Source organism: Podarcis erhardii (genome assembly GCF_964252035.2).
Source record: "Podarcis erhardii genome assembly, chromosome: 3".
NCBI classification, from domain to species: Eukaryota; Metazoa; Chordata; class Lepidosauria; order Squamata; family Lacertidae; genus Podarcis; species Podarcis erhardii.
In genome coordinates, this window is record NC_138507.1 from 60,266,528 (window position 1) to 60,294,064 (window position 27,537).

At 44.7% G+C, this 27,537-nt stretch overlaps 2 protein-coding genes across 2 annotated transcripts; both read right to left on the reverse strand.

Moving 5' to 3' along the window:
- Positions 1-14,325: 14,325 nt before the first annotated feature.
- Positions 14,326-15,345, reverse strand: LOC309338689 (trace amine-associated receptor 5-like; the record flags this gene model as incomplete). Its single annotated transcript, XM_081855997.1, has 1 exon — positions 14,326-15,345. The coding sequence occupies one exon, from the start codon at positions 15,343-15,345 to the stop codon at positions 14,326-14,328; it is 1,020 nt and encodes a 339-aa protein (XP_081712123.1).
- Positions 15,346-23,959: 8,614 nt separating this feature from the next.
- TAAR2 (trace amine associated receptor 2) lies at positions 23,960-26,291 on the reverse strand (the record flags this gene model as incomplete). The annotated part of the gene is made up of 2 exons (XM_081856282.1): positions 26,251-26,291; positions 23,960-25,001 (listed from the first exon to the last, which is right to left on the reverse strand). Exon 2 carries the CDS (start codon positions 24,992-24,994, stop codon positions 23,960-23,962), a length of 1,035 nt encoding a protein of 344 aa, XP_081712408.1. The 5' UTR covers positions 24,995-25,001; positions 26,251-26,291.
- Between the last annotated feature and the right edge of the window lie 1,246 nt (positions 26,292-27,537).

The following is a 27,537-nucleotide window of genomic DNA, read 5'->3' on the forward strand; positions in this document are numbered from 1 at the left end:
CCCAGCAAGTATATGGAGATGCTGGTGTTTAGCTCCGTGTCTTCTTGTAATTTACGTCTTGGAAAAGACTTCTCTTTTTGCCGTGGCCCCGTAAGATTGGACTCTGTTCGATGTGCTGGAATCCCCTTGGGTTTTGTTTTATTTGCTTTTACATAAAAAAATAAAAAAATTCCTTCCAGTAGCACCTTAAAGACCAACTGAGATTGGTCTTTAAGTTGGTCAGACTCAGTTGGTCTTTAAGGTGCTACTGGAAGGAATTTTTTTATTTTTTTGTTTTGACCATGGCAGACCAACACGGCTACCTATCTGTAACTTGCTTTTACATGTTTTTATACTGCTGTCTGATCGGTTTCGGGCTGCATTTTTGTTTCGATTGTGTGTTTTTCTGTGTTGCACACAACACAGAGATTTTTTAAAATGGAAGTTTATAAATGCTTTTAAATAAGTAAACTGATCGGTCTGCTTGTTTGCTTTTGCATCAGCCTGCATCTAAGCATGTAAAACAGCAACTGTCACTAAATTCCCTGGCAGAAAGGTCGGGGGGGGGCGTGCCCAGAGTTTCTACTATACACCTTGACTTCCTGTGCTGTGGCCCCTTTAATGTGAAATTTTTACCATTCGAAAAGAGGAATGCTCTTGATACCCATTCTTTCAGATGCACTCATACAATAAAAAATAAAATAAAATACCCAAAGCTTTTCAGAATTTTTTATTTATTGTCCACTGCTCATCTTGTATGATTAAACTGCCACTTTAACTGTATTATTTTTGTGTATAATTGATATTCTACATTTGATTTTCTGTATGCAGTTTTCTGTGTGGAATTTTGTATTGTAAGCTCCCTGGGGCAGGGGCCTGCCCTCTGGTACTCTGTGAAGTGCCATGCATACACTGTGGAGCTAAATATATACTATAATAAATATTCAACAAATAGCAGCATGTGCACTGATGGTGCACACTGAGGGCAGTGCCAAGTAATACATATAATAAGAAGGTAAGGGTGTTGTCATGCTGCAGTTTGCTTGATCACCACATGTGGTAATGCGAGCGAAAGCATCACAGCAGACTTCTGAGAGCAGCTTTGCCATTGCTGCTGCGCTGAACCATAAGAAGAATGGAAGTAGAGAAGGGCGATGTAGGCAGGTGCATAGTGTACCTTTGAATCACCTTATTATGGTGCAAACTGGGGTTAACATAAATTGTTGCAATATTTTTTTTAAAAAAATATAATTTTATATGTTTATTTTTTATTATTTTTTGCTCACTATTCACCTCAATGGCAGGTTACAACCATATAATCATACATCTATGCTAATCAGCATATTAATAACATTTCTCACCAGTTTGCTGAAGAGCACAATTCTTATTTCTACTTGCTTTGTATCATTTCAGTCACAAGATGAATACTGTACCCTTCTAATTCCACAGTCATATGTAATCCATATTTCAGTAGCTTATTTAGAAGGGCAATTTTAATAACATTTCCTACTAAGCACGAGGAAAGCCTGAGAAACAAGGATGTACAGTGGTACCTCAGGTTACATACGCTTCAGGTTACATCCACTTCAGGTTACAGACTTTGCTAACCCAGAAATAGTGCTTCAGGTTAAGAACTTTGCTTCAGGATGAGAACAGAAATCGTGCTCCAGTGGCACGGTGGCAGCAGGAGGCCCCATTAGCTAAAGTGGTGCTTCAGGTTAAGAACAGTTTCAGGTTAAGAACGGACCTCCAGAACGAATTAAGTACTTAACCCGAGGTACCACAGTACCAATTATTTTGAAATATGGGGATGACCGTTTGAAGCAAGAGAGTCTAGTAAGGATCCTGGCATTTCATTTAGTCACTAAATTTATCACAGAGCTCACAGTATAAATGGGGTTCTTGGGGTTCCCCCATCCATACCCTGAGCAGACGTAGTCTTAGCCTAGTCTTCAGCAAGTTGCATCATGTGAACTCAGACCATACCCTGGGATCGACAGTAAGGCTTGGAAGAAGTATAGCCCTACTCCTAGATGAACGAGAGGTGTAATTGGAGTCTCAATCCTCAAAAAACAAAAAGTGTCCAAGGTATAATATAATAGTTACCTTGCTTTGTGATAAATATTAGCTACCTGCTTGTGGTTTTCGGGAGCTATGTCCAGCATTGCCAGACTCTCTTGCTGAATACCGACAGCCTCACTGACTTCTGCCACCAGCCACATAACAGGAATGTGTGTCAGATTTAGACACATCCCAAGCCAAAGTGAAATGCTTCACATACCACGCAAGTGTCCTGAAAAAAAAGAGAGACATCCCATTTTTTCCTGTGAGAGCATGGCAGCCATTTTGGGTGCCATGATCTCTCACAATTTCCAGTCAAGATCTCGCCCCTCAAAAAGCACCTTTTGGGGGGCATGATCTTGTGCAGTGCCCCCAAACACACATTTTGGGGCGCTGTGAGAGCACGGCCACCCCAAAAGTGCTTCTTTTGGGCTGTGTGATCTTTTTTTATATATATAAATATTTATTAAAGTTTTTGAATACAAATACACAAATAATAAACAATCTTACTTCCAACGCAACGTGGTTTCATCAATTCTTTGGACTCCCTCACGTCTCCCGCTCCCATTTTCATCGTAAAACGTTTTTCCAAGCAAATTATCAACTTGTTTACGGTCTTGTATCCACTCATTTAAATATAATCTAGCAATTCTCCAAAAAAATTATGTTTTCTTTAATCTCACTTATCATCGAATTCAAATCTAATTTAGTGGTGGCCAATTTTTTATAATCTAGCATCCTTCTTAACTTTCAACCAAGTTACAATGTTTTTGTAAATACATCTTAAATTTCTTCCAATCTTCTTCAATCCTCTCTTCTCCCAGGTCTCAGATTCTGCCAGTCATCTCGGCCAGTTGCATATAGTCCATCAGCTGCATCTGCCACTCTTCCAGTGTGGGTAGATCTTGAGTTTTCCAGTTTTTAGCAATGAGTATCCTTGCTGCCGTTGGTGCATACATAAAAAATGTTCGATCCTTCTTTAACACCTTCTGGCCGACAATACCCAAGAGGAAGGCCTCTGGTTTCTTAGTGAAGGTATACTTAAATACCTTTTTCAGTTCATTATATATCATTTCCCAGAAGGCCTTCACCTTAGGGCATGTCCACCAGAGGTGAAAGAATGTTCCTTCATTTTCTTTACATTTCCAACATTTATTATCAGACGAATGGTATATTTTGGCAAGTTTAACTGGGGTCATGTACCATCTATATATCATTTTCATTACATTTTCCTTCAGAGCATTACAAGCGGTGAAGTTCAACCCAGTGGTCCATAACCTTTCCCAGTCCTCAAACATGATGTTATGCCCAATGTCCTGTGCCCACTTTATCATAGCCGATTTAACCATTTCGTCTTGTGTATTCCATTTTAACAGCAAGTTATACATTCTAGATAGTACCTTAGTCTTTGGTTCTAACAATTCTGTTTCTAATTTCGATTTCTCCACCTGGAACCCTAACTTTTTGTCATTTTTAAAAACTTCTTTAATCTGAGCGTAATGTAACCAGTCTCGCACTGGGCTGTGTGATCTTGCACAGGCCACGTGATTCATGCACGAGCACGGATGGGAAAATGTGTGTCCCAGTTTTGGGACTCAACATGTTGGAGGGTATGGCCTCAGGGCCTATCTGAGGTGAAACAGGGCCTCTGCTAGATGGGCATGAGGAAGCAGGGACCTCTGAAGCACTCTGTGGCACATTGGGAATCCAGACATCACAATACCTGAGTTTGCCCTAATGACATAATACCAGAGTTTGAAGATGGAGGAAGGCGGAGCAAATAACAGAGTGGGGATCAGGTACAGATGAAATGGTCCATTATGACTGATGGGTCTAGCCTGTAATCAAGAGAGGATGATTTAAGCAGTCCCAGTGCTTTGGGATAGGGACTAGCATTGCAAGAGCAAAACTGAATGCCTCTAAGGAAGATGCCAGGGTAGAGAATATCCTTCACAGGTCTAGTTTGTAACGAGAGGAAATGAGTTTTACCCAGAAAGCAAATTCTTTTTAGGATCCCGCCAGATGTCCTTTTTAGTGATTATTTCTGCTCATGACGCTATCGGGACAGTCATTCGTAATCCTACTTTCAATACTGTTTGCACCTGCAGATGCTTAAGGGCAGTCACACTGATTCATTTCCAATCAGTGCAAATTCCATAACTTCCTGCTTAAAGCAGTATTTCTTTTATACCACAAATGATTGGGTCCTCCTCCCATCGCCTCCCACTTCTACTGCTCTTCTGGACAGGACGATTGTGAAAGCCTTGGGGGAGCACTGCGGAATAAACTAAAGCGAAATAAATCTACAACTAATACTATTAATGTATCAAGAACACATTTCAGAATACACCTGCAAAAAAACTTTAGTCCAGAGGGGCTCAGTGTTTTTATCACTCCAAAATCAACTTTAAAGTGACCTACCACAAAACCCTCTGGACCTGTTTTTCTGCAATTTGGTAGGTTTCCCGCCTTTTCATACCAATTGCCCATAAAACGCTAACTACCGATAAGTAATAAAAAATAATAATAACTGCACTTAATATTTTAACATCTCTAACATCTATTAGACCATCTCTATTTTAACATCTACTTCTGCTTCATTGACTATGCAAAAGCTTTTGACTGTGTCGACTACAGCAAACTATGGCAAGTTCTTAAAGAAATGGGTGTTATGTAGTGAAGTTTCACCCTGGGCCAGCAGGGGGATACTGTATATAGTTTTCACTCAGGTCTGTAGATAGTTTTCCCTCAGGTCCGCGTCAGTTATTTTAGGCGGGAACTCTGGGCTGTTGTTGTTACGATGTTGACAGCCGGCTGCCTATAAAAGCAGGCCGGCTGAGCTGTTTGCAGTCAGTTCTATTCCAGCTTACGAAATAAAGAGCTACTGGAGAAATCGCTGTGTCGTCTGCTATGTCAACCCACAACATAACACTGGCGACGAGGATGGGATGGATGGACATCAGAGCACAGCCAGATGCGGCCAGCCTCTGAACTGAGCTGAATCACAGAGCGAAATCACTGAGCGAAATCACTGGACAGAACCAATTCAGAGCTGACTGTTCTGGCTAGAGCACGGTGTTCCATCCATCGCCCTTCACGCCGGCATCGGAATCATGGCTTCACTTGTGCCTCTACCACCGTTTGCGCCAGCCTCTGAATCATGGGATTCCTACCTTGCTCGGTTCGACTGCTACCTCCAAGCCAACGAGCTGACAGCAGTATCAAAGGATCGTAAGCGGGGCCTATTCCTCAGCCTCTGTGGGCCTGAGGTGTTTGAGACACCCCGAGCATTGGTTGCGCCCGAAGCAGTCCAGGCAACACCATGGGACACGATCCAAGAGAAGCTCCGCAACCACTACGCACCAAAGCCGTCCAAGATTGCTGCCCGCCATGCGTTCTACCACCGGAACCAGGCAGAGGGGGAGTCAATCAACAACTACACCACCGCCCTGCGACAGGCTGCAATGCACTGTGAGTTCCGAGACTTAGACGATGCCCTGATGGATCGAATCGTCTGCGGGGTCCGGGACATCCATCTGCAACGGCGTCTCCTCGCCAAGCCAGACCTCACGCTGCAGAAAGCCATTGAGGAGGCTGTGGCCTCAGAAGCTGCTGAACGCTCCGCCCAGGAGATCCGCAAGTGCAGCAGCCCGCGTCTTGCTAGGGAGCCAGTTCCGGTGCATCATGAAGAGGCCAGCAGTGATGAGGCATCCTCCAGTGAAGGCGATGACGTGCACCAGACAAAGCGGGAGCACAGGAAGTTCCAACAGAAGTCCAAGGGCCAACTGGAATGTGCCGGCTGCGGAGGCAACCATTCCCGTGCCAAGTGTCGATTCAGAGACGCCATCTGTAGGAAGTGTTCCAGAAGGGGCCACATTGCTAAGGTCTGCCGATCGGCTCCGTCTGACACCCCCCCTTCATCGACTCGCAAGTCCAAGCCTTCACTCCAGTCTGCCAAGGAAAGTTGTTTCGCTCTCACCAACTGCCGCTGCCCGTCTGGAACCACGATTGGCCAAACCGACTCACCTACGCGACGCAAGCTGAACGTCACGGTGCTCATTGAAGGAGCTCCATGTGACATGGAGATCGACACCGGGTCTGCCCTGTCCATCGTGTCGTGGAGCACCATCAAAAGACTGGTACCCAGAGTGTCCAAAAGGCAACTCGACTCTCACCGCGTACACCTGAGAGACTACCAGGGAAACGACATTCCCGTGGTAGGCGTTGGCCGGTTCCGGATTGCCTTCAAGGATTTTTCGGGCCTGCTCCGGTTGGTGGTGGTCGAAGGTCAGCGGCCAAGCCTCCTAGGGCTAGACTGGTTTGATGCCCTCGGCCTGGAAGTCACCGGCATCAACTGCATCTCTAACGCAGAGACTGAGGGTCTGGTCAAAGACTTTGCCGAGGTTTTTGACGGCACCTTGGGGCAATATACAGGTACGCCCATCTCCTTTAGCCTTGATCCACAAGTCGCCCCCATCAAGCTAAAGCCACGCCGGGTTCCCTTTGCTCTCAAGGCTAAGGTGGATGAACAACTGGACAAACTGATCGCCCAAGGAGTTTTGGAGCCGGTTGACCACGCCAAGTGGGAAACCCCCATCGTCACGCCTGTCAAGCCAGATGGGTCGTTGAGAATCTGCGCTGACTACAAGTGCACGATCAACAAGGCACTTCAGCAGCACGCTTATCCGGTTCCTGTTGTCCAACACCTGCTGCATTCCCTGGGTGAGGGTAAGGTCTTCGCTAAGCTGGACCTTGCCCAAGCCTATCAACAACTGCCAGTCGATGATGCCACTGCTGAAGCCCAGACGATCGTCACCCACCGGGGGGCATTCCGTTGCCGCCGGTTGCAGTTCGGGGTGAGTGTGGCTCCTGGCATCTTCCAAAGCCTTATGGAGCGTCTCCTGCAAGGGCTTCCGGGCGTGGTACCATATTTTGATGACGTCTTGGTGTCTGCAGACTCACACCAGCAGCTGTTCGAGCGCCTCCGTGCCGTGCTGACCAGGTTCCAAGAGGCCGGGCTCAAGGTAAAGAGGGAGAAGTGCCAGATCGCCGTTCCACAGGTAGAGTTCCTGGGCTATCTTATCGATGCCTCCGGCCTTCACCCGACCACATCCAAGATCCGCGCTATCCAGCAGGCCCCCACCCCAAAGAACAAGACGGAGTTGCAGGCGTTCCTGGGGCTGCTGAACTTTTATAACATGTTCCTGCCCCACAAAGCCACAGTGGCTGAGCCTCTTCACCGACTCCTTAGTACAAAGACGCCTTGGGCCTGGGGTCATCGGGAGACGGCGGCCTTCAACGCGGTTAAGGCTCTCCTTTCATCAGACAGTGTGCTGGTACAGTACAGTGAATCCAGGCCGCTGGTCCTTGCCTGCGACGCCTCACCTTTTGGCATCGGTGCTGTCCTTAGTCACCGTTTTCCAGATGGAAGAGAAGCACCACTCGCCTACTTTTCCAGGACACTATCTCTGACGGAACGGAATTACAGCCAGCTCGACAAGGAGGCATTGGCACTTGTGGCTGGAGTGAAGAGGTTCCATGAATACCTCTATGGCAGGACTTTTGACCTCATCACTGACCACAAGCCACTCCTGGGCCTCCTCGCCGGTGATCGTCCAACTCCACCGGTCCTCTCGCCACGCATGCTGCGATGGACTGTTTTCCTGGCTGCCTACCACTACCGGCTCATCCATCGCCCGGGGAAATCGATGGGCCATGCCGACGCCCTCAGCCGTTGCCCTCTTCCAGCATTTGTGGAAGACCCGGCTCCAGCTTCATCGCTCCTTCTGATTGAGGATCTTCCGGCAGCGCCTGTATCAGCTGCCACTGTGGCCTCCGCGTCTGCCCAGGATCGCACCATCAGCCGGGTGCTCAACTGGGTGTGGAGGGGGTGGCCACAAGGGCCTTTTGCATCGGAGTTCCAGCCCTTCGCAACCAGACAACATGAACTCTCAGCTCATCGCGGCTGTCTGCTGTGGGGAGACCGCGTCGTGATTCCCCAGGGACTCCGTCAGCGCGTCCTGGAGGCTCTGCACGTTGGCCACCCGGGAATTGTCAAAATGAAGGCGTTGGCTCGGTGTTATGTCTGGTGGCCTAATATGGACGATGCCATCACTGCCTGGGTGTCCGCCTGTCAAGCGTGCCAAGAGTCGAGGCCTGCACCACCGGCAGCTAAGGGACACACCTGGGAGACGCCAAAGACACCCTGGTCGAGGGTGCACATTGATCTGGCTGGCCCCTTTCACGGCCGGACCTTTATGGTAGTGGTGGACGCCTATTCCAAATAGCTGGAGGTCGCCCTGATGCCCTCCACCACTACCGAAGCTGTCATCCGGGTGCTGCGAGGCCTGTTTGCAACGCATGGGTGTCCTGATGTCCTTGTCTCTGACAACAGACCACAGTTCACGTCAGGCACGTTTGAGCGGTATCTTTTGGGACTGGGCATCCGCCATGCCCTAACGGCACCCTTTCATCCATCCAGCAACGGGCAAGCGGAAAGAATGGTGCGCTCGGCAAAAGAGGCACTGGCGCGCCTGGACCGGGGAGACTGGCATGAGCGGGTCGCCGAATACTTGTTCGTGCAACACATCACCCCTCATGCGGCCACAGGGAGGAGTCCTGCTGAACTGCTTATGGGCCGCCGCCTCAGGTCACCGCTCGACCGGCTACACCCGGACTTTGCCGTGGCTGAACCCCCAGGCTGTGCCAACGCGCCACGGTCATTTGTCCCAGGAAACCAGGTCTTTGCCCGGAACTATGTGGGGGACATTCCTTGGGTGCCAGCCACAGTAGTGGGAGTCACTGGACCTCGCTCGTACCAGGTGGCACTCGAAGACGGACGCTTGTGGCGACGGCACATAGACCAGCTTAGGCGCAGGGTTGGGGACTTGGACACTACCGAGGTGCCCCCAACTGCGCTTGCGGCTCCAGAAGAGACACGTACAGATGGCGAGGCCCCACCTACACCTCCCTCGCAAACTGCCAGCGTGGAGCCGAACCAAGCCGCTTCAGAGGGTCTGCCAGACTTACCACAGACTCAGACCACTCCACTTGCGGAGGCTCCACCCACAGCAGCGGATCCAGGGGAGTTGGTTCCAACGCCACCTAGGGTCGCACCACAGCCTCAGCAAGAACTGTGTGGCCCTCCGGACTTGGCTACCAGTCCCCGGCGGTCTGGCAGAGTTCCCAAGCGCCCAACTTATTTAAAGGACTATGTTGTTGGACAGGTATCACTGTTGGTCTAAGTATGGGAAATGTAACCGATATGCTTTTGTGCCTAATTGAACCATTACGCGTAGTGCTGTATATAAGGAAACCATTACGATTGTAACTAACGCCTTGTCTCGGTGGGGAGGGGTGTTATGTAGTGAAGTTTCACCCTGGGCCAGCAGGGGGATACTGTATATAGTTTTCACTCAGGTCTGTAGATAGTTTTCCCTCAGGTCCGCGTCAGTTATTTTAGGCGGGAACTCTGGGCTGTTGTTGTTACGATGTTGACAGCCGGCTGCCTATAAAAGCAGGCCGGCTGAGCTGTTTGCAGTCAGTTCTATTCCAGCTTACGAAATAAAGAGCTACTGGAGAAATCGCTGTGTCGTCTGCTATGTCAACCCACAACATAACACTAAATGGGAGTGCCTGATCACCTCATCTGTCTCCTGAGAAATCTCTATGTGGGACAAGAAGCTACAGTTAGAACTGGTTATGGAATAACTGATTGGTTCAAAATTGGGAAAGGAGCACGAGAAGGCTGTATATTGTCTCCCTGCTTATTTAACTTATATGCAGAATTCATCATGTGAAAGGCTGGGCTGGATGAATCCCTAGCCGGAATTAAGATTCCCGGAAGAAATATCAACAACCTCAGATATGCAGATGACACAACCTTGATGGCAGAGAGTGAGGAGGAATTAAAGAACCTTTTAATGAGGGTGAAAGAGGAGAGCGCAAAATATGGTCTGAAGCTCAGCATAAAAAAAACACGTAGATCATGGCCACTGGGCCCATCACCTCCTGGCAAATAGAAGGGGAAGAAATGGAGGCAGTGAGAGATTTTACTTTCTTGGGCTTCATGATCACTGCAGAAGGTGACAGCAGTCACAAAATTAAAAGACGCCTGCTTCTTGGGAGAAAAGCAATGAGAAACCTAGACAGCATCTTAAAAAACAGAGACATCACCTTGCTGACAAAGGTCCGTATAGTTAAAGCTATGGTTTTCCCAGTAGTGATGCATGGAAGTGAGAGCTGGACCATAAAGAAGGCTGATCGCCAAAGAATTGATGCTTTTGAATTATGGTGCTGGAGGAGACTCTTGAGAGTCCTATGGACTGCAAGAAGATCAAACCTATCCATTCTGAAGGAAATTAGCCCTGAGTGCTCACTGGAAGGACAGATCCTGAAGCTGAGGCTCCAATACTTTGGCCACCTCATGAGAAGAGAAGACTCCCTGGAAAAGACCCTGATGTTGGGAAAGATGGAGGGCAAAAAGAGAAGGGGACGACAGAGGATGAGATGATTGGACAGTGTTCTTGAAGCTACCAGCATGAGTTTGACCAAACTGCGGGAGGCAGTGGAAGACAGGGGTGCCTGGCGTGCTCTGGTCCATGGGGTCACGAAGAGTCGGACACGACTAAACAACAACAACCAGTGTTCAACCAGTAAAACAGTAGTATGAAAGCATATAAAACAAATAAAGACAAGAATTCAGGGAATTCAAATGAATTAAAAACAGGGCCCAATTTTATAGGTCAGGGAAAGCCTGGACAAAAAGGTATCTCTTTAAAAGACATCTGAAGCAACTCATGGTTTCTGCTTCACATATGGCAGATGAAAGTGTATTTCATAGCACAGGGGCATTAGCAGGAAATGCCTGCTTTGAGGTTACCACTGTATGGTATTCTGAAGGTTGCAGTACCATGAATAGAATTTCCCCAGATGATCTAAGTGAGACTATACAGGGGTAGTTGGCACATAAAGTAACTGGGAACTGCAGCAGCGCCTAGACAGCAATAGAGTTACCACATTGCAAGTGGTATAAAAGCACATATCATGTGCAACTCCTGAATCAGTCACATGTGGGAGCCAAATACCATGGATCCAAACATAATATAAGGCTCCTTTCAGAGCTAGGTATATAAGCATCTGGTCACATATTCTATTTGTTTGCAACTTCAGTGCACATATTACGTCTTTTAGTTTGTGGGTTTATTCTTTTACCAGTAGGTTAAACATTTGCAAAGTAATTTGCCCAGGGATGAAGCAACAGATAGGACTTTTTCTTTTGTACAGTAGGCTACACTCCAGCCACACAAAGATCAGAGATTTCTATATGCAGACACACACACCTCTTCAGCCTGGCAAGGAAGAGGAACCACAGTTCAAGGATACAGTCTAGTTGGACCAAAAATAAAACTACGCAAAATGGCACATTGTAGGGCTTCAGAGGGCCCTGGCTGAGGGCTCCCAAGAGACAAGCATATTTATTTATTTATAAAAACATTTATATACCACTATAAAATTAAAAATATATAATAAAAACGCATAAAGAAGTTTAAAATCAGAGGTTATAAACTAACATGGAAAGATGTATTCTTATTTCTTTTTTTAAAGTAAATTTTATTTATAATTTTCATCACTACAATTTCTCCACATTAAAAGTAACAATGCATTAAACCTCGCCTTCCCTTCCCGCCTTCCATGGTTTCCTCCAAAACTCTATTACTACTGCATATTCTAGTCAATCCATATTCCCTCTGTCTTACTTCATCTCAACATAACTTATACTGCTGAATTTACTTTTAAATCTGCTAACGTTTTAACCTGTTGGAAAGATATAAGTGCTTTTCCTGGGGGAATGTAGGGGTATGCATACCCCTAAACATTTTGTGAATCTAACAGGAGAAGAAACTAATTTTTTTTTTTAAAAAAAAAATTTCTATAGCAAGGTGAACCATCAGTGTGTGAAGAAGTGTGGAATGTGTGGAGGTAATGCATGTTCTTCGTACTTTTGTCCATTTACTGATTTGAATCCATTTCCCCCGATTTGAACTAGAAAATGGTGATTTTGTTGAGTCAAAATGAGAGTACCCCTAAACATTTTTTTTAGAAAAATAGCACTGGATATAACATTTTTAAAATCCTAACCGATCACTTTAAAATCCTGACCTATCACCCATTCGACCACCTACTATAACCTCCATGTCTTGAAAAACAAGTAGCATTCAGAGCAGGGAATGTGGAGGAGAAAAAGAGATGAGGGAGCAGAAACAGGGGAAAGAACAACCCAAGATAGAGAAGGGAGTAGGAAGGAAAGTAAGTAAGTAAGTAAGTAAACAAACAAACCTCAAACTTCTCCCCCTCCTCCTCCTCCTCCTCCTCCTCCTCCTTCTTCTTCTTCTTCTTCTTCTTCTTCTTCTTCTTCTTCTTCTTCTTCTTCTTCTTCATACCTTGCCTATCTGGCTGGGTTTCCCCAGTCACTCTGGGCAGCTCCCAAAAGAATATTAAAAACACAATAAAACATCAAACATTAAAGACTTCCCTAACCAGGGCTGCCTTCAGATGTCTTCTAAAAGTTGTGTACATAGTTCTTTATTTCCTGGTGGGAGGGCGTTCCACAGGGCGGGTGCCACCACCAAGAAGGCCCTCTGCCTGGTTCCCTGTAACTTCACTTCTCACAGTGAGGGAACTGCCAGAAGGCCCTCGGCGCTGGACCTCAGTGTCCGGGCAGAATGATGGGGGTGGAGATGCTCCTTCAGGTATACTGAGCAGAGGCCGTTTAGGGCTTTAAAGGTCAGCAGCAACACTTTGAATTTTGCTCAGAAACATACTACTGAAAACTTGAGTGCAACCCCAGCACCCGTTATGGTCTATGGGCCACCTGTTTCAAAGTGTCCACAGCTGGTTTCCATTCTCCCCTCCCCAAGGTCAGTCAAGGCAAGGCTGCCAGGAGATAGGTGGGCAGATTTGGCTGCTGCTATAATTATAGCTGAAGCTGAAAATATGCTTCTGCTATTTAAATATTTCTTCAGGTCAGAAGGTCAGAGGACAATCTATTTCCACAAAGAGAGTCACATTTGCTCAATATATGCAAACACAAGAGCAATCAAATAAAAATGGAAATAATCGTTCTTATGAAATAAGTTGTGATAATTACTGAGAGGCTTTGTGGATAGAATCACAGATGTCATCATTCACAGAAGAAACTGCTGATGCATCCTGCTGGAGCAAAACCCTCCAAAAGAGACGAGGGGAGGGAAAGAGAAGATACAAAGCGCTTGTTGCAAGAAATATTCTCAGCCGGGTAAAGAATTTTAGTCCATTAATCATCTTGATTGATCGATTGACCATTAAATATATTTGCATATTTCCCAAATATTGTCAACAACTTGAGAAATATTGACAAATATTGACAAAAGTATGAGGTGACTTAAAAAGAAAGCAAACTTTTACAATTGAAATCAGTTTAATATTTTATTCATCATCCTTTGTTACAGTAGTGCACCAATATCGTTTCAAAAAGCAAACTGAATAAAACGTACCCTGAAAGTAGGCTCCTACTGAATGATCAACCAAGAATCAAGGTGTTTACTGTACTGATTAAATCCATTCGGGCTTTCAGTCCTATTTCGGCTTCTGTACTTTTAACTGCTACCGTGTTCAGATAACTTTCTCTTTTCATTTGGTAGCATAGAATCATAGAATCATAGAATCATAGAGTTGGAAGAGACCACAAGGGCCATCGAGTCCAACCCCCTGCCAAGCAGGAAACACCATCAGAGCACTTCAATCCATTACTAAAATGAATTAATCTTATGGTAATACATACATACATACATACATACATACATACATACATACTGTATTAATAAAGCAATAAATGAGTCCCTTTCCTCGCCATATCTTTTGCTTACAGGGTTTCGTTTAATTCCACATTTTTCGCACTCTATAGCAACCATACATTTACAACACTCTTATACCAATTTAGCAGTCATGGAGAATCCTGGGGGCTGTAGTTTGTTAAGGGTTCTGGGAATTGTAGTTCTGTGGGGTCAACAACTAAAGTTTGCAGAATCCTTTTGGGGAAGCCATGATGTTTAAAGCAGTATAAGAGTTGTTTAAATGAATGGTGTGGTTGTGACCAAAATAACTTCAGCCATGGTCATTGGTCCATGGGATGGTCCAGGAGATCTGAATCCCAAGCCTTTTGTGCTAGGCCCCAGATCTCCTGACCCCTCCATCTCTGGGTGGTATCCAGCCATGTAGTAAGTTAGCACCTCTGTTGCCTTTGGGTTATTCCTCCTGGTACAAGTCCACAGTAGACGTTCTTGTATAGAAGATCTGACGGGATAAAACAAGCTTTACAGCTTTCCTGAACCAGTGGTAGGAAAACACATAAATCAAAGGGTTGCAGGCTGAATTAAAGTAAGCAAACCAAATGAGAACATCAAACACAACAGGTGGGGTAATGAAATCTAGAAGACTGTCTACCATCGTGTCCATGGTAAATGGCAACCAGCATAAGAGGTAGATGCCAACAGCGATTCCCAGTGTTTTCGCTGCCTTCATTTCTCGCCTTGTCGCTCCTGACCGACGCATGGACCCGGCTCTCTGATTGACACTGTTTATTTGCTTGGCTTGCCTGGTCGCCACAATAAATATCTTGACATACAGCCCTACCATGATGAGGCAGGGGAAGAAGAAGAGCGGGAAGTTGATCCAGCCCCAGAGTTTGTTGAACAGCAGCTGGCAGCTCCCAACGCAAGGCATGTCCTGCAAGAACTGGCCTAAACTTTCCTCAACTCTTTTGCTATAGAGGAAGATGGACGTGTAAAGCACAGGGACTCCCCACCCGACCACGACGTAGACGCCAGCGACCTTCACGGTGAACTTGGTGGTGTAGCGCAGAGGGTCGCAGATGGCACAGTGGCGGTCGATGGAGATAAAGCAGAGGTGAAAAATGGAGGCCAAGCAGAAGACAGTGTCCAAGAAGGTGTGGAAACGGCAGAAGGCATCTCCGAAGTACCAGCAGCTCTCCACGGAGCGGATTGTGCTGAAGGGAAGGACTGTTAAGCCTAACAGGAGGTCTGCCAGCGCCAGGGACAGCAGCAAGAAATTGGTAGGGGTGTGAAGGATTTTGAAGTGGAAGATGGAAATAATCACCAGCAGATTCCCCAGGACTGTAAGTAGCATGCCCAGGGCACAGACCACGTAGATGGTTAGCTGGACCCCAAAGGGATGTAGGGTCCGGTAGCAGGAGCCATTAATCTTAAAGCAAAGCGGGGCTGGGGCAGCTTCCACAGCAGAGCTCATTCTTCTCCACCACTTCTTTCTGCCCCTCTCAGCTGTTTTGGCTCCGGCAATCTTTCTTCTGTATCTGGGAGAGGGTGGGCGTAAATACTAAGCTACTTATTTTATTATGTGACCGAGTTCATTAATTTATGAATCACCTCCCACGTGAGTCTCAAACACACCAAGCAAACAACTAAAATTGGTTCTCTCTCCTTTTTTAAGGCACAAAAGATGACACTTTGAAATACAGAATCAACATATTTTTACCCAGCTGGAAAAGCTGGTTGAAACAAAAATGCCTTCCAACTGTCTCTGGAAAATATAAATAGTAATATTTAAGGGACTCTCCTGCAGACAGCAGCAGTGACCTACTGGGTATATAAGGGGAAAGGCAGTCTTTCAAGTTACGTGGTCCCTAGCTCTAAAGAAGCCATCTCCATTTCAGTTTCTTTCAGTTTCCTGATCTTAAGTTCCGTTTTCCATATTTCCACATTGGTTTGTGATATTTTTTTTCTTGTGATGTTCTCATGAATATTCAACAGCATTTGAGTGCCATATATACATTTTTGCAAAACAATTTTCCCTAACTAAGTGCACCTCTGTGTGCTATTTTCATTAATATCTGCATTTTTATTATCCTACTTTTATACACATTACTTGGCTGGAGAATGCAGTACAGAATTTGGAGAAGTGCAAATGTAGAAAGATGGCTGTATTTTAAAAAATCATTTTGGAAAGTGAATTTAGTAGGTTCACCATTAAATGTGAACTGAATCAAATTTCTCCTTCGTCTCTAATAGGCATTATTTGTTGATACCAAAACCTTGAACTTTGCCTGGGAATTATGAAGCACAGAGTGTAATATTTGTGCAAAGAATCCTTAGGAGAGAGTCTGTCTGGCTCAAGGAATATTATTACAGAACTAGGTTATCAGTCAAACTAGTGTAACCTACGGTAGTTTCCTACAGACACAAAATCACATCCTTTTCCTATTGATTCATTAATCTGTAATAGCCGCCTCCTCTAGTTCTATACTGTATTCATGGTCATGAAAGCAGACTAAAATCACAAAGTATGGACAAAATCTACATTCTCATTTTTAAATCACCCTGATTAACCGTAAGTACAGTGAAGTGTTGCAGGGAAATTAATGTGAATTCGGAGGTTTTAGATAGGGACTTCAAATGTGAGTGCTCACTAGTTCTGTTTTGTTCATTTTTTGTTTTGCCTGAATGCCATGACACTTTAGTATGATCATAAGGATGCCTGGTGTAAGAGGATTTTGATTTTGGCTGCACCCATTCTAGAGGCGCAACCACATGCTTGCTCTGTAACAGAGATCACAGCATTCTTCAGGGTTTACAGGACTAATGTGGTGGTGGGGCAATATATCCATACTGAGAAGACTTTAAAATGTTGTATAAAACATTGCAAAAAAAAAAAAAAATGCAACAACAACTCTCCAAAAAGACAAAGTGCATTTCTGGGGTATCCTAAATATGCCCCCCTCCCAATAGAGAGGTAGATACATAGCTATAGATACAGACATTAGAAGAGCATGTTCCCTTTGTCTCACCTCTGATAATAATAATAATTTTATTGTTTAAACCCTACCCATCTAGCAGAGTTGACCCGGCTACCTTCTCCTAGAAGTCATGTCTATACAGGAAACAGGGTTGTTAGGGTGAACTTAAAAATTGACTTGTTACATAATTTACAGTTTTATCTTCTGTTTGTTCACTCAGAGGAAAGTCCTCGTACTTTCAATGGGACTTACCCCCGAGTAAGTGACAGCATGGCTCAGTGTTGAAAAAGGGTGATTTGGGCTACTTCAGTAAATCTACATTTTTGTTTATAATACTGTACGTGCGTATGGGAATATTGCACTGTGTGCACAACGGTGTATTTTTTAATCTTCAATCTTCGCTTGGTTATGATTCTATTTTGTATTTTTATAAATCTGTTTTTAAAAATGAAAAATTGGTTATGTAGATGAAGAGGAGAACAAAATAAATGTTTATGTAATGGTGGTGGTGGGAACTTTATTTCTCACAATTTCCAAAAAATAAGTTTCAAGTTTTTAAAAAAGGGTGTTTCTTCATTTCCAGTTACTGCAGAAATATAAACAGAATTACAGGACTGAAAATCTCGCAACCAAAAGATTAAAAACAAATAGTCAACATTTATTGATTTTTATGGTCTAGTATCACAGTTTTAATATCAAGCTTCTCTTTTACAAAGCAAATAAACCAGGATAAAGGACAGTACTGAAGTAAATTTCCAAGCTCTGTGTGTGTGTCTTTGTGTTTTTGGAAGTCTCCAACAATTAGTCTGGGTGATTTGAATTTGTTACATTCTTTAAAGCCAGAATTAAGACAAAGTCTTTCAGTAGTTTATCTGAAACTTTTTTTAAAAAGTAACTGAAATGCACATGTATTTAGTATAAAGACATGGATCATATACATGAAAATGAAAATCCAATTTCTTGTAGTTGGTTTGAAATAGAACAAAGTACAGTAAGGATTACCTGCTGTTGCCCACTGCCTTAACTTCCAGAGTTTCTCTTCAGCTGAGAAGTCTGAAATCAGCCAATGCCTTATATAATCCAGTCCTTTCTAATGAACAGTGTAACTGAAGGTGTGGTCAGCAAGGCACATGCTTCTTCAGCAACAGCAATGTTGCTGGCTGTCAAATGTCCTGTGATGTACAGACCTCCATGCTCATTACTCACTTGCCTGTTTAATCTTAACAGCAGGGTCACCAATTGTCTATATATGTCTTGCCCATAATAATGTTGCTCTAACTGTCCACTGTTTTCCCCACAGATTTGGCCTGTTCCCTCTCATCTAAGTCCCAGATAAGGTCCCTCTCGTCATTCCTACCTCTTCGATTAAGCTGCAATTCTACTTTCTTTAGATGAGCTGCATTTTCTTGTGAGACATTTCTCATTCTCATCCATATTACTTACACATTCCTTCACTGGAAGCTTTGTATATATGTTTTACCTTATCAACTAAATATTGCAAGCTTGGGTGACAATATGCAATGAGGGCAGGCAATGTTATTATTCTTTAGACATGTTGTTGGGTTGTATCAACTGTCTTCAGTGCAGACCCATTGAAATTAATGACTAAACTCTGAGCATGTCTAAAGTTGGAAAGCACTGATTGTCTCTCAGCCTAACCTCAACGTATTGTTGATGAAATGAGAGCGGTCCATGTAATCTGCCTTGGGCTTTTTGGTGGATGGGTGGGATGCAGCAGTGATAGAGGGGGGGAAATCTGGGAGGTACAGAACTTGCTCAGGTCTTGACAGGACAGTAGAATGCTGAGAGAAGACTATAATGATATTTTGGGTGCTTGCAAAAAGTGTTTTAAAACCAGCAGTATAACAACAGTTGTTTGTTAGTAAGTGAGCTAACCCAAACAGCATCTTCTTTGTACTGCTTTACTATATACTTTGTGAAGGCTTAGAGTCTCACTTTAGGGTCAACCACACAATCACCCCCTGCCCAATGTGCTGCTGAAGGAAACACCATAGGTATGACAGAGATTATTATGGGCCAGAAAAAGAATGGGAACAACTGTCTGATTCCCAGCACAGTCCTGATGTTTCTGCCCAGGATCAGGACATCTGTCTCTGTCAATGGACAGCTCAACTACCCGCCAGGTTTCTGCTATTTGCTACAGACAAATGTAAGGTAGAGATGAATAGAGTCAGAGCACCTAAGACCTAAGACTCCTCTCCGGGATTGGGACCAGGGCTTCGTAAATCAGACCACTGGTGCTAAAAGACTGAATGCTCTAGAAACTGCATTGAGTGTTGAATAGGGAGGCTGGCCTGTTGACTTCAAGGACTACCCTAATGTCTTTGATCATGCAGGATAAAGCGTGTCCTCTCTAAAAGAGGGCACGTGTTGCAGTGAGACCTGGAGACTGATCTCCTGGTTGTGGGCAGGTATATTGGACAGCTACAACACCCGATTGGTAGGTCCCTCGTTGCTGGGTTGAATCTGGCCAATGGGGTGCATTCTAAATGGATCGAGGGACCTATATATACCTATGCACGTGACCCAGAGCTTCCTATTTCAGCTCGTGCATCGGAACACTCACCCACCTCTCCCTATATTTAGGGCATTTTGCGATTGACCTTGCTATGCCGTCGTGTGTCGTCTGTCGTTGGGACAGGGGCACAGCGGGAATTTTCCCCACTTGGCTGATTGGCTGTTGCCATTTGAGTTTCGCCTGCCGCGTAGCAAATCGTCACAACTTGTAAGTTTGCGAATAGGCACTGGTTCAGGTGATAGGGATGGGAAAACGGTCTCGCCATCCCTATGTGAAGGGTACAGTGGTACCTCGGGTTAAGAACTTAATTCGTTCTGGAGGTCCGTTCTTAACTTGAAACTGTTCTTAACCTGAGGTACCATTTTAGCTAATGGAGCCTCCCGCTGCCGCCGCACGATTTCTGTTCTCATCCTGAAGCAAAGTTCTTAACCTGAGGTACTATTTCTGGGTTAGTGGAGTCTGTAACCTGAAGTGTCTGTAACCGGAGGTACTACTGTATTCCGTTAAAGGAATCCAGGGACTCAACTTGGTTTGGTCAACCCCCGAGAGGGGGTTGTGCCCGTGCCTGAGTCCAGGGGAGCATCTGGGGTCTGTTCCCGGGCCTTTCACCTACCTCCGGTGTTCACCCTTGGCTGACCTATGATGGAGCTCTGGGTCAGCACTACCTGCAAGGATGCAGGGAGCTAGTCGAACCAAAGCCTATGCAGCCACTCACTTTTCTGTAATCAATTAAGTTGTGGCCTAAATTCTGCCAAAAACCAAAACTAAAATTTGAGTCAAATGTGTGTTTATTAAGGGGGGCAGTCTCTGGGTCGGAACATGCGAACATAGGAAGCTATCTTATCCTACGTCGAATTGAATTAGTGCATAAACCTCCATATTGTCTGCAATGAGAGGCAGCAGCTCACTTGCGTTTTGGGCAGGAGCCTTTCCAAACCCTACCTGGATATTATGGGGATTGAACCTGGGACCTTCTGTATGCAAAGCAGAACCTCTTTCACTGAGCTACAGCCATTCTCTGAGGCACAAGACAAGGCTGGTGTGCTTTCTATGGAAGACTGCAAATGGCATAATGAAATTCCAATAAATAAACAATGATGGGCATAGCCCCAGTTCAAAAATTGGTGTCAAAAGAAAAGTTTCCAGTTTAGTCAGACTTTTCTAAATAATATTCACTGGTGATGTAAAACTTGCTTGTGAGACATCAGTGTATTGTGCATCTCCCCTGAGGGCACTTACTTCTGTGGTCTCTTCTGAGCTGTTTACTTCCGACAAAAGGTGTTGGAAGTGTCAGACCTGAACAATTATTTCAGCTGTACCCCCTGGGCTTTTTTTGTGAGCTCTCCTTGTTATTCTAGGTACATGTAAGTAAAGCCCATGAGCTTCTTTTACAATTAAACAAAGTTCAGAAAGAATTATTGCAGCCTAGCATGTTCAAGAGAGAACGACAGTCTCAGCTTCCATCAAGTTACAGCAAAACCTTTGTTGATTTCAAGGGTGTTTGGCAGAGGTGGGGAACATCAGACCTTGGCTTATGAAGGAGGTCCTCCAATCCTCTCTGCTTGGCCCTCAGAACTGTCCCCAGGTCTCACCCTCACCAGCCCTGCTCTTCATCCTCCTCAAGTGTTTTTGCCTGGCTGGAAGGTGTCCTTGAATCATGATCCTGCCTCTCACTTGCCCCGCTGGAGAAATGCATATGTGGAATATGGGTGGGTGTAGAAACCCCTGGCTTTGGCAAGGCTGGACTGTCACCTACTGTACAAAGGCAAGAGTGCACCTGTTGCTCCATCTGCTTTTTGTCCAGTGTTATGTGGGCCCCAGAAGGTTCTGCATGAGGGAAATTGCTCATCGGGCTGACAAGGGGTTTTCCACTCCTGGAGTATGGAGAGAGATAATTGCAGATAGAATGAATATGCAAACACAGAGAGACTGAAAGTCAATAGGCCATTCTGTATTATTTTTATTGAATGTTAAGGGGGTTTTTTGTTAATTTTTTTGTACAGGCAACTCCCAATTTATGCCCGTGTTACATTCTGGGCCTCCGCACATGTAATTGAAATCACATATCAGCTCCCTGGAGACTCCTCCTGGCTCATGAGAAGACCCTCCCCAGAGCCTGAAGATATTTTAATTCACCAAATGTGTTTCTACAGCCCAGTGCTTTTTGGGGGGCTCCTCTCCCCCCACATGTCTTAAACACAGAGGTTGGTGAATAAATTGTGTCTAAAGTAGAAGTAGAATTGTGTGTAAAGTAGAAGTTTGTAAAGGTCTGTTCTTGCTGTGACATTTGCTATTTTTGCTTTGGTGGACTACAACTCCTGGCACATCCTGTGTCTTAAACACTGAGCTTCGGGAATAGATTGTTTCTGTGTGTTTCTGTTTCAATCAGAGGCTGGGGAAGTTAATCAGCTTTGTGCTAGTGCCCCCACTCCCACCAGATTGATCCCCACTTCTGCTAGACTGATATATATGCCAGACAGGCAGACCTGCACCACAGCTGATTTTGTATGCTGATGTTAATGCAATGCGTTCCTATGAACTCCTAAATGTGGTGTTGTTGTTTTCTGAACAAGCAAGAATGTCTTAAAGAATCACCTTAAAAAGTAAGAAAGTGTATAATGGTATAAGGGTTGGTGATCAGAGTGTGTAAATAGGGAGGTCAAAAGGAAAGTAATTTTATATACAGTACTGACTGGCTTTGCATCATTACCACCACAAGAGCAGTTCACAACAAACATAGGTTGCAAGGCCATCTTCCTTTTCAGGTTCTGCACTATGGTTATTACTTAATTTGTCATGCTTAATGACATCACCAGGGCCCATCATCATGACATCACTGAGGCCTGCCTCTAGACCTCAGGTTTGGGCCTCAAAATCCCAGGATCTGGGGTACTCCTGACCTGACAACCCTAATAAAAGCAACATTCCAGCAAATAAGCAAGTATGAGCATAGCCCAAGATATGGTGTCAGAAGAGAAGTTTCATACAGGTGTTTACAGGTATACCTAAAATAGCTTTTGGCTTTTTATTCATAGGGGATGCAAAAGCTGCTTGGGAGACATTAATATACTGGGTTTCCCCTTGGGGACACTTACTTCTCAGCTGTTTGCTTCTGACAAAAAAGTGTGCCTCACTTGGGAAGTGTCAAACCTGAACTATTATTTCAGTCGTATTCCTTGGGCTCTTCTATGACCTCTGCTTCTTGTTCTTTGTAATGTGTAAATATCAGGTTGCCATATCCTGAAGAGCAAAAAAGATGACAGCCTGAGCTGCTGCCAGCCTGAGCCAGGGAAAGAGGCATCCAGGGGTGACTCAGGCTGGTAGCAGCCACAGCGTGAGAGCAGCCCAAACCCTCAAGTCCCCCAAACCTGGACATTTCCTTTAAAATGTAAAAATCCACCTAGATGGGCATGTTGCCCCCCCCCCCAAAGAGGACATGTCCAGGTTTTCCTGGACATATTGTACAATGATGTAAAGTTAAGGAATAATTGGTCCAGCTTAGCATGTTCAAGACAGAGTGAGTGTCTCAGTTCAAGTTAAGTTACAGCAAAACCTTGTTGACTTCAAGGATGTATGGCAGGAGTGAGAAATGTCAGGCTCTGGAGGCTGAAAGAGGCCCTCCAATCCTCTCTGTCTGGCCCTCAGAACTTCACTCTGTGCCAGGCCATGTCCTCTCCAGGCCTGCTCTGCATTTTCTTCAAGGGCTTTAGCTTAGCTGGAATGTGTCCTTGAATGGTGAGAATGGTTCTTGCTTGCCTGGATGGGGGGGGGGGTGTATGTAGCCTATGTGTGTAAATAGACGCCTCTGGTTTCTGCATGGCTGAAACATCAGCTACATCTGCTGCTCAACCCACTTTTTGTCTCTGCCCCCCCCCCAATGGTTCCCTATGAGGGACCATGACTATCAGACTAAAAGGAGTTCTTCTACCCCTGGAATATGAATAAAGATAATTGCAAATAAAATGGATCTGCTAAAATACATAGACTGATATACAATGGGCCAATCTTTATTGTTTTTATAGAATATAGTTTTTCCCATTTTCCTTGTACAATACCCTGATATTTTATTTCAGTCTCTCTATATAATTGTAAGGAAATAAATATGATTTAAATGTATTTAAAATACATTTAAAAGTGTGTCAGAAGTGTTCTTAAGAAGTCCAGAGTTGACCGGTTTTCCTAGTGTGTAGAGGATTTCCCCCCACTGGTATCATGGCTGCAGATACACTATACATTTGTGTGCATTCTGTAAGCTCTATGTCCTGGGTTTTGTTATTATTAAGCGCATGACATCAACACTGATCTGGACATATTCCTTTTCTTTCTATGAGTTAAAGCACTTCAGCCCCTGTGTGTGTACAAAAGAAAGCACATGCAAACAGTACAAAATTCAGATAAGAGTGAAATTCAAAGCTTAACTACATTCCAATATCTATGAGATAGATTCACAGTTCTAAGGTACAACACACCTCCAGTTCTTCTGGAACATACTTTGAATTTATTTAAACATACAAAGGATGGCATGTTATGTGAGAGAAACCACTGAATGCCTCACTTGAACACATGTTAATTTATTGATTTTCAAGGAACAGGTTAGCAGTGCAGGACTGTGAGTGAAAGATATTTCCTATGAGGATGTACCTAAGTGCTTTTTGAAACCATGGATAAAAAAACCCATATATTAATGGATTGCAGATGGAGTTGATGTAGGCAAACCATGTTAAGGCATCAAATAATACTTCAGGAGTGGAAAACCCTATAAAAGGGTCAATTAAAATGGTGAAGAAACATGGAAGCCAACACAAGAGAAAAACCCCCATCACAATACTCAAGGTCTTAGCCGCTTTCCTGTCCTTACTCTTAGAAACCTGGTTGTGTTTTTCATCACCCACATTTTCAGATCTGCTCTTCATGACCCTCAGGTGCTTTTTGGACACGTGGAAGATTTTTGCATAAATTCCTATCATCACAGAGCCAGGGATGAAGAAGCCAAATGAGAACAGAACTACACCCCACAGTTTATTAAACATCACTGGGCAAGAACTAGAACATGCAACTAAAAGCTCATAGCCTTCGATGCCAGAGGAATATGCTTCAGAGAAAACCACCCCAAAGGCAAATGAAGCTGGCACTGACCAACAAACAACAATCAATTGCCTGATTGTAGGGATAGTCATTTTCAATGAATAGTGAAGAGGGTAACAGATGGCATAAAAGCGATCGACAGCAATGGAGCAGAGGTGGAAAATGGAAACCAAGCAGAGCATCAGGTCAAAGCTGTAGTGGATTTTGCAGAAGGTGATCCCAAAGTACCAGCAGTTCTCTACGGATCGGATCATGCTGTAGGGCATAACGAGGAAGCCGAGCAGGAAGTCAGTGACTGCCATGGAAAGGATGAGGAAATTAGTTGGGGAGTGCAGCTGCTTGAAATGCGAAATGGAAACGATGATTGCCAAATTCCCAAGGACAGTGACAACGATGAGTCCACTCAGGGATATGTACATGGCTCCTCGAACACCTGCTGAGCTGAGATTTTCAAGGCAGCTTCCATTTCCAAAGCCAGAGCAATCCATGGCAGCCACAGAGGAGTTAAGAAAAACCACCATTCTTCATCTGAAAATAGGAATATGGAATATTTAATGCAGAAACGAACACATGCTGTTTTGCAGCTCTCCTGTAATCTGTCCAGAGGCTTTACCATAAATCTGTCTGACCTATTGTAGCTGATTGTGTTGACTGATGGCCTCTGAGAATGACATGCAAGTTACCCCACACTTGATATGTCGCTGGCCTCTCCGTATCTTGTTTCTCCTGAACAAACAAGGAGGATCTTGTTTCTTATTGCAGAGGTAGCACACAAGGAGATGAAGCTCAACTCTTCACTACCTCATCCCATGTTTTTTTAAAAGGCTGCTTAAGAATGGGCTTCTAGTGCAGTTTGGGTGCCAATCTCTGTTGTCCGTGCAATGGGAGAGTCAACAGATAAGCTTCCCTGCCCTCTGCATGTTGCCTTCATAGTGAGAATCAGGCTTCCCATTGCCTGTATTTAGTTAAAAGATAAATGGCTGCCTGCTGCTTAGCAAGAGCACATCTAGTTTGGTCCTCAGAACAGTGTCTTTGCCATGGCAGTGTGCCAGCGTATGCCACAGCTTAATTGTGTCATTCATCCTGAATCCAAGGGAAAGTCTGTTCCAAATCCAGAAGCAAAGTGGCCAAGATTTTTGCCAATCTTGAATTCCTCTTTACTGGTGCAGTAACTGATGGGATTGACTCTTAAATCCTATTATCGGTAATTGGCTTAGTCCTCCTAAGTAAGCCACGTTAACCAATTTGTGGATCAGTTTGTCAGGCTACCCTGTGACTAATCTGCCCCATTTGGCAAATGTGAATAACTCCCCTATGTTGTAAGATGGCTTTGTGGAGAAATATATAGGCGGACAAAATCAAAAGGGGGAGGAATGGGAGAACTGAAGGCAAGCAAACCACTTTTTCCTATGCCCTATTGAGCTCATGTCAGCAGCCAGAGAAGATGGAGGGCTGCTTCGTCCCTTTTTCTTCTTTCCTGTTCTGCTTCACTGGGATCCAGGGCTCATATAATCTGCCTCCTGTTCTGAGAACATGTCAAGCAAACTGGAAGACTGTGGCTCTACAACCTCTCCCAGAACAACCCTAACGTGCCTCAACATCAGACAGACACTGGCCTCGTGGAAGAGGAAGAAGAGGTCTTATCTTCCCCCACAGCAGTGGACCTCTTTAAAAATGAAAACCAAAACTGTGGACCTCTTTCTCCTAGCCCTTGAGATGGGTACACAAAAAGTCAAAATAGCATTTAATACATTTACATTCTTCTTTCTTCTCCTACCTGAGTCTGCTTACACACCACCATTTAAACATTAAATTTGAGGACTTCCGGGTTAGCGCGAACGGCTAATGGCGGATTCCCTCCGAGCTCCGGAGGGAATCGGCTCTGCTGAGGACGGGTCTTGCCGTGCCGGCGACACGGGGACCCTCAGAAACCGCAGGCGCGGAAGCCTGCGGACTTGGTGACTCGGTGGGCACCTTAAGCGCCCTCCCCGACCCACGAAGAGCCTTTTTAAAGGCTGCGGAGAGGGTACGGAGAGTGGCGTGGTGCTGAGAGTAGACCGCTACCTCAGTAGAGTGAAGCCGCAAGCCATGGCCGGAGAGCGCTGACTTTCTTCCCAAATTTGGACTGGATAACAAAGGACCCGTGAGTAGTGGAATTTGGACTTTAAAAATTTTATCCTGTGAATTCGGCACGATCGGGGGATGTGTTAAAGGGAAGTCCGCACCCCCTCTACTTATAGACGTTTCAAAGCAAGGAACGGAGAATTAAGGCGGAATGAATACTGTTTTGAGGATTTAAAAGTTTCTCACAAATTTGATAGAACAAGATTTTTGTGCTGGAGAGAAAGGGAATTTGGAACTTTGTGTGTATCCCCCCCAAAAAACCCGGGAGTGTCCTATTTGGGTCCCGGAGGAAGAAGTGAAAGGAGTTTGACAGCTGTCAAAGAAGCTGTCAAACGGGCGGACAAAGTAAAGAATTTTGCTATTTAATAACTCTTGGAATTAAAGCTGATACATTTGGACTGAGGCGATTGGAAACAAAGTATTGATAATAACAAAGTAACAGATTATTGGAAAAGGACTACTAAATAACTGAAAGCCCCCTAGGGGGAATTAGTGACATTACAATGGCTGCAGAGGGAAAATTACTGGCGGAGATAGAAAAAATGTTTTTTCTCGTGGGAATCCTGCAGGAGCAGAGTATGGCTCTGAGTAAAGTTTTTATGACCTTGAATCCTGAAACAAACAACTCTGCTGAATGCACAAAGGAGATGTACGATAAAAATTCTGCAGCTGAGCAGGAAGAGATGCCTTTGGAATTGACAGAGAAAAAAGAAGGAGTTCAGACACTACAAGTGGAAAATATCAACCAGAAATCTGCAGCGTTAGAGTATGAGCAAGAAGACCTCTGGATTACAGACCTGCGAAAGATGAGAAAGAAGAAGAGAGAAGCCCCTGGAGTACTTGGAATATTAAAACTAGAAAGAACAAAGCAATATGATTGGGACTTTTCTCTTGAGTATGGAAAACTAGATGGTCTTTCGCAGCAAACACTCTTCAACAT